This window comes from Diachasma alloeum, unplaced genomic scaffold (genome assembly GCF_001412515.2).
Source record: "Diachasma alloeum isolate Michigan unplaced genomic scaffold, Dall2.0 Dall_scaffold_00271, whole genome shotgun sequence".
Classification (NCBI taxonomy): Eukaryota; Metazoa; Arthropoda; class Insecta; order Hymenoptera; family Braconidae; genus Diachasma; species Diachasma alloeum.
Window position 1 is genome coordinate 870748 of NW_021680410.1, and position 14064 is coordinate 884811.

Consider the following 14064-nt stretch of genomic DNA (forward strand, 5'->3'; position numbering starts at 1 on the left):
CTTTCCCTTTCCCCCCCCCCCCCCTCCGGAGATCTACACGCGAAACACCTTAAGGAACCCCCTCCCCCCTTTTCTCACAAGATCACAAACTACAGATCCCCCTCCCTTCCCGTGAATCGTGTGACGTAATATTTGAATGGGGCTTTTAATTGGAATATTTCGCAATTTTTTTAATTTTTCAATTTAATAGTTTATGTCAGCTTATGTCCAAATTTGAATCAAAACTTTACAAATTAGCTTCTATTTATCATAAAAAAATTGAAAAATAATATTTTGAAAAAGAATAATGTCGAATCGCTCAGATAACATGAAAATTTTTGATAATTTTCGTAAAATTTTTGGCTAAAAAATTATGAAAAATATGCTGATTTCAATTCTTCGCACATCAATTGCATACTCTGATGATCGAACGAAATAAAATAATGAGACAGTGTCAAATCCACCGAACAATTGAAGGAAAAATAAAGATCCTCTAAGAATGTGCATGTGCACGAGTCGTTTCACATTTTAGTTTGAATCGTTATGATTAAATTTCTTATTTTTGCATTTTCTTTGATAAAAAAAATTTTATATTTAGTCATCCTCCTCGAGACCCAGGAGTTCTGGCGGCAGATTTCTGTGCCGGCAGCACAGGGTTAAACAGAGTACCCGAGCAGCCAAGCGAAACTGTGGGCTCATGGTTCCGAGTATGAAAGCCTTCCAGAAGCTATTCGTTATGCCAAACCATACCACTGCAAAGTGAAGGAAGGGTACCTAGTGGAGAAAATAAATTTTAGACATCAAGAAAATGCAGTAAATACTAATGAATATTTTTGTTCATAAGTAAACGTGATTTTATTATATATTTAAAGAATAGATTTTTGTATGATTTATACTAGCAATATTTTTTAAAAATATACAGAAAGACTCCACCACACATTTTTCGATAAATCCCATACTAATAACTATTTTAACAAGCGGAATGCAGGTTTCAGAGCTGAAAGGAATGTCGGAAAATGATATGAGACCAAAAACAAACGGATGTTTGCGTTCTTCAAGGTTATTCCTGTGGATTCGAAATCGACACATGTTGTCGGACCGCCGGAATTGGCGAAGGAGAAGAGAGCGTTTAAGGGGTCTCCTCAATAGGGCAAAATGGGGATGAGCGCGCGAGTGAGTGGAGCGTAAAATGGTCAAGTTAGTGAGATTATTTTCGAGAGAGACGAACCATCAAACATGGTGTACTTTGGATAGTGACAGACATCACGCCAATTATTTTTATCGTTAATTTATTCAACAAATTAACGGCAAAACTCGATGAGACTTCATTCCTTTATTCTTGAGAGTTTAATGTGGATAAATATAGCTTCCTTTGTTAGCTAGCACATGGTCAACAGGCTAAAGGGTAAGGGACAAAATAGCGTTCATAAGGTCCATGTATAAGCAGAAATTTGAATGATTAATTAAAAATTAACGAAACGATGAAACTATTCGAAATGTTAGGGAACCGAAATGTTAGGGGGTAACCACTGTACAATCAATTTCTCGCATTTTAATGAATTTAGCCGCATGGAGAGTGCTGGAGGAGTATTGGGTCGCTATTGTCGGGGTTTCAGTTGGAGTCCTTGCACCATTTCATCTCTGTGTTGTTTCACGTCTTTCTATGTACCAACATGTGTTGTCATTGGGACCAGAGACGTTGATCCTGAGGGACACTTCATAGTCGATAACACCCATGGCATTTGTTTTCGACAAATAATATTTCACACTTATTATTCCAGCAATGATTACAACTAATTTACAAACTTACAGAAAAATCGCGAGTGGTGGAGTCTTTATGCATATTTAACTTTTAAAAAAAGTTCAATACAATTTTCTATGAAATTCGTATGAAATTTTTTTGTGCGTTTCATAAAAGTAAGAGGCTCTCACCTCCGTAGGTCCTTGAATACTGATATAAATTCTGAGCATGGCGTATGGTGTCCAAGACAACCAGAATGTCATTATCAGAGCAAATGACATGACATGACTGGGATTACTGAGATTCTCGGATAGTGCTGTTGCATATTCCTTGTCGTGTATAGGTACACCAGATCTCAATTTTAATTTCATCGAGAATATGTAAAAGTATGTGTAAACAATGGTAATGACCGAGGGACCAAGTACAAGTATCGACAGGGTTATTGTATAGGCAGCCATATTGCCCCAGTCGAGCATACAGATGAAGGCCTGCTCGTCGAAGATCGGCTTGTTGAAGCCGAGTAGCGGTGGACAACACATCATAGCTACACTTATCCATGTGAAGGCCATCCAACACTGACAACGCGTTTTCGTTTGTACAGTTTCATACCGCAGTGGTTTCCTATTCACATTAATTCCGTGTAAATACGTCGTAATCGGGGAAATTGATGGGGAAAGAGAAATTTTGGGTGGGTGATCCCTCGTGGTACTCTTTCTTAGTTCTTGAGTACACTGATAGACAGGATTAGTTATTGTTAACAAATGGATTTGGTTGAAGGCTAGGGTCTATTTGGTCTCACCAAATATTCATTCGTTAATAGTTAACGAAGGCATTTTTGAGAAATCTTGTTTGATTCGACTCTCACCTTTCAAGTGAACCATTTGTTAACAGTTAACGAATCTCGTTTGGAGTAAATGAATCATTCTATCAGGGTGGTCAAATATACTTGTTATCAGTCTGGCCGTAAAGCAGCTCATATGCTCATATGACTGCAGCCCGAGCCGAAGACGAGAAAAACTTTTCTGGCGAATATGAGTTCCTCATTTGAGGAACTGATATTTGCCAGAAAAGTTGTTTTCAGCCTAATAACAACAAGAATCGTTGGACGACCGTTTGATGGTCGTGTATTGTCGTTTGCTGATGTTTACTAGTATATAATGTATCACTTTTTATATCTCTGTCTTTCAGTTTAAATTTAATCCGTTTAACGACAACTCTGTCTAATTTCAGACTAGTTGTAATGATTGTACATAGTTGCCAAATTTAATAGAATAAATGAAGCTTGTTGGCTTGTTGATTGAAAGGGTTTTGTGATTAAAGACAAAATTAATCCATTCGCCAAGTCTAACATACGGGAACGAAAATTGATCTTCCCCCGTACATGTCTACGTTATGAAATATGGATGTTCAAATAGATGTACGAAATTATACTCTTACTCTAGCATTTCTTCATACATAAAAAAACAAGCTTTATTTTGTGACTTACGATATCAAATTGAGATTTTCGAAAATCTGAAATTTTCAAATGAGATTTTTAAATGTTTCAACTTGAAATTTACAAAAGTCACAAGTTGAAACTTTTAAAAGCCTCAAGTTAATATTGTTAAAAGTCTCAAGTTGATACTTTCAAAGGTCTCAAATTGATACTTTCAGGACTTCACTTGAAGAAAATTTTCAAATTGAGTTCCGAAAGTTTCACTTTGAAGTATTCAAAAGTATCAACTTGAAACCTTCAAAAGTCCCAAATTACGACCTTCCAAAGTGTCAACTTGAGGCTATCAGACGACTTAAATTGAGATCTCAGTCTCAAATTAAGACTTTGCGGCTTCAAAAAAAAAACTTCTGAAAATCTCATTTTAAGACATTTGAAATCGTAAAATAAGGTATTATTTTTTTAGATGTACGACAAAAGATTATTAATCTATCAGTTATCAAAGTATTCATACGAATTAAATTATTTCTACACTTGGTAGGGTAATTATCGAACCCTACCAGCTTTGGCGTAATCCAGGATTCACGACGATCACGTAGCTGGTATTGAATCCCACAAAGACATGAACGTAAAATTGAATATAAAAAATTATGTGTACAAATTATTTATCTGTAAATGCCACTACACCATCAAACACCATCAATCGACCATCAAGCGATGCCGCCCAATTTGGAAGAGATACCATAACATTGGGTGCTAACTGGACGTAACCAGCGAGGAAGGAGATATTCACCTGACAGCCAAATAACGATCAACGGACATCCACATGAAGGTATAGACGGAGACAGCCCAAAGTGTCACCTCCAGATACCCAACGAGACGGCAAACAATATCTCCGTAGACCCATCTTTTCATTAAGGCAGGATATACGGAGAGTGGCACTACCAGCAGACCACAAAACAAATCTGCTGTTGCCAGCGACAGTAAATAGTAGTTTATCACCTCGGAGGGACCTGCAAAAAAACGATTCGTACATTTTTCGTCGCGGAGAATTTTTATGTGTTTGTAGCAGAGATGATGTAGCTCAAGAGAATGATTTGGGAGGACTTATTTCGGAAGTTTGATTTGAACAGACGTATCTTATCATTCGAATCTGGAAGGATGTACACCGCATGGAAGAATCTCATTGAAAAATTTAGCGAATTCGATAGAAAATTCTATTCGATTTCTATTCCACTTCTAATGAAAATTCAGTTGTACCCCAGAATATTCCATTGTATAAATTAGGGGTTTATCGACTCAGCATCGTATTGCAACACGAGACTGTTTTGTAATGCGAATACAAAGACGAATCGAGGCAAGTGTGCCATGGTTTTTGGATAAAAATCGAGAACACACTGGACTCGGGAGTTCATTATCGACTGAGTTCATTTTGAGTTCACTTTTTAAATTATTTCAGTAGCGAAATGGTAAAACAGTTTAAGTCGACTTATCTCCCAGTTGAGTTTTTGAGGAATAGTTCGGACTCTAAGGGAATTAGCGAAATTTTCGTAATTACATTTGTTGTAGCACTTAATCGGCTCTACAAAAAAGGTTATAACAAAAATTTTGCAATCTCCCTTAGATTCTGGGATATTTGTTGAAAACTGGTCGATAGTCAAAATTGACTTATACCGTTTTACCACTTCACTACTGATTTATTCTTGTGTATCGAAATAAACCGTTGTTCTTTAATTAGAAAATTAATAAACTAAAGTTTCTTAAATTACTGAGAGTGAATCCATATTACTCGACCATTCTACCGTATATTATAATTCTATTAGTTTTTTGTTGATTCTATTGAAGAATCCGACAGCTCAACTGCACGTTTTTTCAGTAGAAAATGTCCGATAGAAACTATTCTATAGAAAAAATCAGTAAAATTTTATCTATTGAGATACTTTCTATAGGAATTCCTATAGGACATGAAGTTTCTATGTTTTTTCAGTCTATTTTTTTCTCGTTTCATTAAAAAAATCAATCAAAAAAATTGAACTATTTGAGCTGAGCAATTTCTATAGAAAATATTTCAATAGAATGAAGGGTATATAAAAATCGAATTCTATTGTGTTTTTCAATTGAATATTTTCCATTGAACATTTCTGTTGACGAAAACCATTCAGGTGAGCTGCAGATTTTTTGAGCAGAATCAGCTAAAAACTAATAGAAAGTTCAATGGAAATCCAAATCCAATACAATATCCAATAGAATAGATAGAATTCGAAGCGAAGCCAGGTTTTTATATAAAATTCTTTCGCACGTGTGATGCGGCGAAACAGATTAGAAAAATCGGAGATTTTTAGATTGAAATATGGAGATAAGTCTTTTAAAATATTCTTCTTGCAGATAAATATTGTGGAAAATAATGAATGAATGAATGAATGGCATAGAGTTCGTCCTAGTAACAGTGATTTTATTTCTAAAGCCTTTATTTGAATCGAGGAAATATTTGGAAAGAACCTATGCATTTGATGTGAATAAAAATGCAAGTAGAAGGCAAGTTAAAAAAAAGTTAAGTTTATGCAAAGTTAAAGTTTGAATAAAAGCTATGTTGTATTGCGAGCTCCTTGGATGAGCACATTCATGTGATTCAAATGAACATTTCTGTGGGTGCGAGAGATTTGGGTCCATTGAAATTTCAAGGAATTTTGTCATTGAAAATTAGAAACTGTAAATTTTAGTTGAATTATTCTATGGAAATTCATAAAAATCAGGGAAATTCAAGAATCGATGGAAACTGTAAGATTTTGTTTAATTATAGCATGAAAATTAATAGAAATCGTGAGAATTCAGGTAAAGATATCCTTGAATTTTTAATTGATTGAATAGAATTTTTTTTAATTGAATTTTTAATTAATTGAAAATTCAGTGTCATTTGATACTAAACATTCATATTTCAATTGTAAATTCAAGTAAATTGGGGAGCTGTATTCTCCTACTGTTTAAAAATTTTGAAATTCATTGAATTTTCAGTAGAATAAAGTGCATAGAAAAATCCAATTCCATTGACTTTTTCTATAGAATCGGCCAAAAGCTAACAGAAAGTTCAATAGAAATTCAATAGAATTGTCCAACGAATTCGCTAGGTTTTTCTGTGGAATTTTTTCTCGCGTGTGTTCCCCCCTAAATCGAATTCAATGTCTTCTCCCAGTGCAAAGGGTTAATTTACACCCATCGTCTTCCGTATGAAAGTAAAAAAACTGAACTCACCACGAAAGTTGAGGTAAGTAGCGATGATGAGAAGATTTGAGAGTATGATGGCAATGCCGACAACGAAGATGAAGCCCGCCTGCATGAGAGCCTCCGTCGAGGGCTCCTCCATGCCGCCACCCCTTCGCGCTGCATCCCCCCTCAACCCTCTCTAATGTTACTTTACCCGTCACCTGCTAGCCCTTAGTTGAACACCCCCGGCTTGTCCCTCTCTCCCCAAATTGCTATTATCACTGACACCCAGCGAGCGTCTTGCCACCAATCGGATTGACTTTCCGCCCGACGGGATCTCTACTGAATTCGCGGGTACGCCGAGTCGCTTCTATGCGATCACGGCTACCCGCAGTCTGTACCGCCGACCGGAAACTTCAATCCCCCTCCTGGTGTCGCTGGAAATTAATATTTCAAAAATTAAACTATTTGACTAAAGTAAGACAGGTGAGAAATTTTTGTCTTCATATAACATAACTACACACTGAGAGAAAAATATGATTCTTTTGACTATATTCCATCACCATCGAATTATAGTTAAAAAGTCCTCAACAATTTTTCATGGGTTACGGTAACTATGACCGGAGAAGTCATTACTACGATGGAATGTAGTCATTGCAACTATTTTTTAGTTCTACTCACTTTAGCATGGTAATCGTTCAAATTTACATTTTCTATTTTTTGTGTTATATTGAGCCATTATGATCCCAAAAGTCCGAAAATGAATTTTTTAGACGGTGACCTTCATATGTATGTATGTGTATGTGTACACACTTTTTCTTCAATTTCTCGCTAATGAATAGATGGAATTGAATCATTTTTTTTCACAAATGTAGGTATTGCTAAGCCCTGTCCATCGTCATTAATTAAAATTTAATTCATTGATTCATTTTTTTTTATTTTGATTTTTTTCAAAATTCAGTTGTAACACGATAACTAAAAAAAATGTTCTAAATTCATTGAATGGCGGCTTAAAAAATTCGTTGGGATGTCCTTTTAACCGAGTTCGAAGATGAAAGCGACAGCAGCAATCGTTATTTTGATTTCTGTAAAATTTTTCCAATATTTCGTATTTTTCGAAAATCAGGATTCCGCAGATATCTCTGGATATTACGCTTGAAATGAATTCAATCATAGCTTAATATGTTTGTTTCTATGCGGCTATATCGAAGTTAGAAAATGGTTGCAATAACTGTCTCGGTTAATTTGATTTTTAGGATAATTTTTAGAAACTTCGAATTTTTCATGAATTTCCCGGAAAGTTAGCTTTCTGATGGTTCCTTCAAATGTGATGTTTCGAATGCATTCAATTATGTATAAATGAAATATTCCTAACAATATTTGATAGAAGATTTCAGAAATTTTTGGAATTTTATTAAGTGGAAAATCTAGAACAATTAGTTGGAAAGAAATTGATGCAATTCAAGAAAATAAAATAGGCTATGAATAATAACAAGGGGAAAAAATAAGCAAAATGACCATTCGGAAGCATATTGCTAATTTATTACCAAAAATAACTATACTATACGCAATACGGCAGCAATTTCTCGCTTGTTTTTGAGTTATCATGGAAACTTTTTAGAATTTTAGAATTTTTTCAAATATTGGTTTCGATAATTGAAAACATTCTGAAATTTTAAATGTGATATATTAAATAAATTATATTTCATGTCGTCGGATAGGTCTCAACAACACCTACATTTGAACAAAAAAAGATTATATTCCATCCATTCATTAGAACAAATAAAGAGAAACTTGCAAAAATTACAAAAAATCCAAAACGTAAATTAGAACGATCCCAAAGCTTCCATTCGGAAGCAAAAAATTAATTAATCAAAATTGAAAAATCATGTGACCTGTTAATTCTAGAGAAATGACACCCGTTGCAACGATAGTTGCAACAATACAGGATAATTAAAGGCACTGGGTTGAGTAAATTTGCCTCGCGTGCGACCGCCACGCGACATCTCCAAGTCCAGTTACATGAAAAGCGGATTACCGAAGCCAACTATCAGACCTTTGTTATTACCAATTTGTTTAGATTCACTTTGCTACCCTTGTCCTTCAACCGTGACGGCTCATTCCCTTTCAAGGACGAGGGCAACCGCCAAATGCAGTTATTTATCATTTGTTATTTAGTTTTTCTCTGAGTTGTCCCCAGAAACTGCCTTGAAACTTCAACGACTAAATATCGATCTGACTCATTTATTTATGTCCGAATAGCCACGTACGTGTTAGTACACCCTGGCTATACAAATAATGTCAGAAATTTACGGGAGAATACTTCAATGTGTTTGGAGTCACAACGGATTTTATTTTATTTCTCGTTTTGCGCCGTTGCTTTTCTCTCCACGATCTTATGAATTCATTTATTTACGTAATTATTTATGTATTTATTTATTTATTTGCAATGTCAATTGAAGGGTCAAATAATTCAATTGACATATATATGAGATATTTCACTAAAAATGTCATGGGTTTTGGGCCTTCAAATTTCGATTTTGAATCTTCGTTTTGTATTTTGTTAAACATACTAAAATGAGTAAACCGTGAAAATTTCAGACCTTTTGCTACGTAAGTAGCAGGAAAACCTATTTTTGCGTTATTTTAATTTTTTGTTTTTACAGTTTTCATGTGACCGAAGTAAAAAAAAAATATCTGTAGGGGAGCATGGGGTAAAATGAAACACGGGGCAAAATGAAACAGTGGGAAAATCTCGTCATCTAAAGGAGATAGGACATTTTTGAAGGAGACCTTTTTTGTAGCTTGTAAAACCTCTACAAAAAAGGTTTTCATGAAAATCGTCCTATCTCCCTTAGATCACAAGATTTTCTTGCTGTTTCATTTTGCCCCGTGTTTCATTTTACCCCACAGTCCCCTAGATAACACCATTTTCCATCGGAAGCTTTCTGAATTTCTCAAAACAAATATTTTCAAGATTTCAAAATCGAATGTTCGAATTGAATAATGAGTTGTAATGTTTATTTCATTTTTTTGTCATTAAATTTTTTTTACTCATAGTAAAAATTTAAATTTCAAATTTTGGAATTTTTCATTCTTGAAAAATGTAGAAAATTTCCGATGGAAAATGGTATTACCTGCATTTGTTTAATGCAGTCACATGAAAACTTTACTCATTTCAGTGTGGTTAACAAAATATAAACGAAAATTAAAAATCGAAATTTGGAGGCCCAAAATCCATGACACTTTTTGTGGAATGTGTAATTTTTATCCAACTTTGCTCTCCGTGCATTTTTTGGACACTTAGGCCCAGTTGCCGGTCACATAAAACGGCGAAAATTTATTTCTATTGAGATCAAAAACGGCTTTGTTTGTTGTCTCCGAATGATTCGAACAATTTTGCAGCGAATAATTAATAATATAATTGAGTCGGGCTAGCGGAATCCCAGAAATGTCCGGTATTCATGAAATAATGGGACATTCGGGGCGATTAAGTCTGTTGTGATGTAAAACTAGTCAGGGCAACTTAAGGGTGAGTTTTTTCCTTGATAAATATATCTGAGTCATCCGGGAGTAGGGGGAAATAGATGAGAAGTTTTTTTGTAATGCAGAGTTAGAGCTGCAAAGAGCACTTGACGAAAGTATAAAAAAGTCATCTGCGAATGTAATTGACCCGTTCTATTATCAAATAATTCGGTTATGAAAATTTCAAATGAAAGACTCTATTTCTGTATGGCGAGTCCATGAATATAAACACCAGATTTTAATCCTGACATTAATTGCCTACAATCACTCTCTATCCTGATTAATACCCCACTACAAAACATGAAGTATAATCTGATGGGTAACACCACGAATAATGGTAGATGGAATTCCAGATTTTGTCACAATTTGCATTAAAAAAAAAAGCAAATCTAGGGAGAGGAGAAAATTGATTGTCAGGGATATTTCACTGACGTCCAGGGATCCATCATCAATTATTAGGGATTGGCGATTGTGAAATTCGAGTGAAATTGAAAGAGGGCGAAATTCTGAAATTCAGTCATTTGTGCTTCCGAATGGAAGCTTTGTAATCGGTCGATTTTTCGATTCTCTAATTTTGCTCGGAAATGACTTAGAATGTCATGAAACGTCGAGATATGATGTTTTTAGAGAATGTCTGTGTGTACGTCCGTATGTGCGTACTAAATTCTGGGAATTTTTTTATAAATTTTAACAAAAAAGGACTAAACTGATGGATAAAAATCTGAAATTTTGGCTCATAATTGGTATTGTTTGGGAGCACATCTGGGCGAAATTTCAGCTCAATCGGCCCAATAGTTTTTGAGATACAGCGATTCCGACAAATTTTTTTCTTTTCTCAATATCTCGAAAACTACTGCATCAAATGAATTTCTTTTGGCGTCAAAATATTCTTTATGATAATATCTATCGAATCAGATCATAATATGCCTAGCTAACTATTGCGAATCGTCCAGTGATTGACATTTTTCATTTTTGTGATAAAATTGATGTGAACACGAAAAGTTGAAATTTGGTAGGATTCTAGCTCTAACTCTACTCTTACTATATTACAGGTTGGGATTTCAGATGGGCGAAATCGAATGAGTAGTTTTGAAGATATTCAATTTTTTGTATAAAACCATATTGTTCAATATCTCAAAAATTATTCAGACTTTCATGACGAAATTCTATTAAATTTTCTCATACGTTTAATTTTTAGAAATCTATCCCCAAATTTCAGTGATAGAAATAACCGATGATCAGACTTATTCCAATAATTGCTGACAGATTTCCAAAAAATCAGTGACCCCGGACATCCATTCCTCGCCTATGTTCACAGTCCCTCAAAAAGTCTGCAAGATTGACCGATAAATTCCCCGAAATCAAACAAAACTATGAATAGATTGATGGCCCGGCACAGAAATTCTAATTATTTATGTGCGCCAATTCTATTAAAAATGATACCACTATCCTGTACGTTTTTAAATAGACACTTATAGAAAAATATCACTTATACTGTTGGAATTTTTTCTCTAAGAATTTTTGGGCATGGATTTTCAATTTTTTTCTTGATTTTTATTACGAAAAAAAAAAAATGACAATACAGGGAAAAAAATTTGAAAGTTTATGCCCAAGAGTTTCTATAGAAAAATCGAAATCTATTAAATTTCTTGCATCAATTATCTCTTTAAAAACTATTATAGTAAAGTTGTATACACTCCAATAGAATTAATGCAAGAAGCAAATAGAATTTTTTAATAGAATTCTACTAGACCTCCAATAAAATCCTCAGAGAGTTCCAATATAAATTCAATAGAACTCCTTGAGGAAATTCTATTAAATTTCCTCACACGTGTAATTTTTACAAATCATCCCTAAATTTCAGTAATAGAAACCACTGATGATCAGCCTTATTCCAATAATTGCTGACAGACTTCCAAAAAATCAGTGACCCCGGACATCCCTGACACTCTAAAAAATCAAAAATTCCTTTTCTCTGTCTAGAAGACCGCCCCTTCCCCGCCAATGTTTACAGTCCCTCAAAAAGTGCAAGATTGACTGATAAATTCCCCGAAATCAAACAGAACCATGAAAAGATTGATGGCCCTACACACAAATTCACATTATTTTTTGCACCAATTGTATTAAAAATTATGCAACTGTCTTCTGCATTTTTAAATAGACACTTTCTTATAGAAAAATATAACTTATACTGTAGGAATCTTTTCTCTAAGAATTCTTGGGCATGAATTTTCCTTTTTTTGGTTTTGGAACTCCAATAAAATTCTCACAGAGTTCCAATATAAATTCAATAGAACTCCTTGAGGAAATTCTATTAAATTTCCTCACAAGTGTAATTTTTACAAATCATCCCCAAATTTCAGTGATAGAAACCACTGATGATCAGCCTTATTCCAATCATTGCTGACAGATTGCCAAAAAATCAGTGACCCCCGACATCCCGGACACTCTAAAAAATCAAAAATTCCTTTTCTAGAAGACCCCCCCTCCCCCACCAATGTTTACAGTCTCTCAAAAAGTGCAAGATTGACTGATGAATTCCCCGAAATCAAACAGAACCATGAAAAGATTGATGGTTCTGCGCACAGCAGTCGCCCGCGCGCTGGTCCACGCAGCATCTCTCTCGCGAAATGACCCACCTCCATGTTACCAAACACTGCCATCTTTAATAGATTAGCACATTCCATGGCAGGATAACATTGCTAAATACATACCTCACGATCCTCATGCCTGATGTGTATAATGCACTCAAGTGTTTCGATCACACGCGCTGAGGACCATCAACACTCGAATAACGATACGAAAAAAAACACTAGTTAAACAGATGTTGAACTCAGCATTAGTTTTTCCCAGTGAAAGGAGGATGCGGAGTCATTGAGTGAGGGGTAAAATAAATCCACCGAACATAAATAAATTGTATTTATCACCCCCGAAAACAGCCGCAGCTGACCAGCCCGGGCTTTACTACTGACAAGACGGCCTCTACCGTTAACTGGTGAACGCCGTGGCCCGGGCCCGTAAGGGTATCGATGAAGATCGCACAACACGCTTGCGCCAACAACCCCTACAGCATAACCCTCGTAACTATATCTACTAAATAGCGGCGCACTCGCCATGACCGTGCTCTAGGGAAGGTCTCGTCGCGCACTACTAACCTCCTGCTCCTCCTCGTACCCCCCACCGCCCCCTCGCCCACGCCAATTCCTTTCGCTCTTTGTCTATAACCCACGACCGTAACTTTGATGCCAAAACCGAGGACGAGTTTTTTTATTTTCATACAAATTTACGGGTATTCGGGACAGTAACATAGGGGGGGGGGGGGGGTGAAGGGATGGGGTTTATGGATTATTTTTAAATCCCCTTGGCGGTTGTTTTCACGAGGTTATATTATTTTATGCATACGTGAGGGGGTTTTCGGAGGCTCAATCATACTTTATCGTATTTCATTCATGGGTTTCTTAGTGGGGAGCTTCTTTCTCATTTCATTCAGTCATTTGCATTCGTGGGGAATTCAAAAAATGGGGAATTTATTGGTGTCAATGAAATTGTTGACTGGTGCGAATATGTTTTATGGGAACACCCGGTGAACTCGTTGAAAAATTTTGTTGGATTTCCAGTGAACTTTATAGTAGTTTTTGGACGATTCTGTTGAAAATCTTTCATTATAATTTCGGCCAATAGAATTGCACTGTCAGAATTTCGACTGTTATATTATACAGACAACACGGTATTCCCCTGATAATTTTTGATAATTCCATTGGTAATTTTTCATGTTGACATATACATGAAAAACAAAAGATTTCTTGGTTGAGTGAGACCCTCGTTCATTTTTCGAAAAGTTCATTTCTCGTCACAGTGTGATGAAAATAATTTTTTAATTTGATAAACTTGACTCCTGCGTTTGTTTGCAACAAACCTATCGGGAAATACCTGATAACTTTGAAGCTCTTGAGAATGAGATCTGGGATTGAAACATTTGCACCAAATCCCTCGATAGACCCGAGTCGAGGATTTGGTTCTGATTGGACGTACACAGGTCTTTCAAGATCTCTCCAGACCTAGATGGACCTGGTAAGTCCGAATCAGTTCTGCGACGTACTTTTCCAGAGACCATTCGAATCCTCAGTTCTTTTCGGTCCTGAGAAGCCCTCCTCGATGCTACCGAGAACGCGTGATTTTACGACCG

The 14064-nt window shown here is 35.6% G+C and overlaps 1 protein-coding gene across 3 annotated transcripts in view; it reads right to left on the bottom strand.

Annotated features, from left to right (window-relative positions):
• Positions 1–104: 104 nt before the first annotated feature.
• Positions 105–14064, bottom strand: part of LOC107037828 (G-protein coupled receptor 52) — a 62964-nt gene continuing 49004 nt past the window's right edge. The window contains exons 1-5 of one of the 3 annotated variants that reach the window (XM_015256592.1): positions 12593–12873; positions 6402–6790; positions 3946–4165; positions 1912–2341; positions 105–753 (exon numbers count right to left, since the gene is read on the bottom strand). In XM_015256592.1, the coding sequence (XP_015112078.1) occupies positions 574–753; positions 1912–2341; positions 3946–4165; positions 6402–6513 (942 nt within the window). In that variant the 5' untranslated portion in view covers positions 6514–6790; positions 12593–12873 and the 3' untranslated portion in view covers positions 105–573. Of the gene's footprint in view, positions 754–1911; positions 2342–3945; positions 4166–6401; positions 6791–7034; positions 7069–12592; positions 12874–14064 lie in introns of those variants that run through there. The other 2 variants (XM_015256595.1, XM_015256593.2) reach the window with 2 other exon arrangements.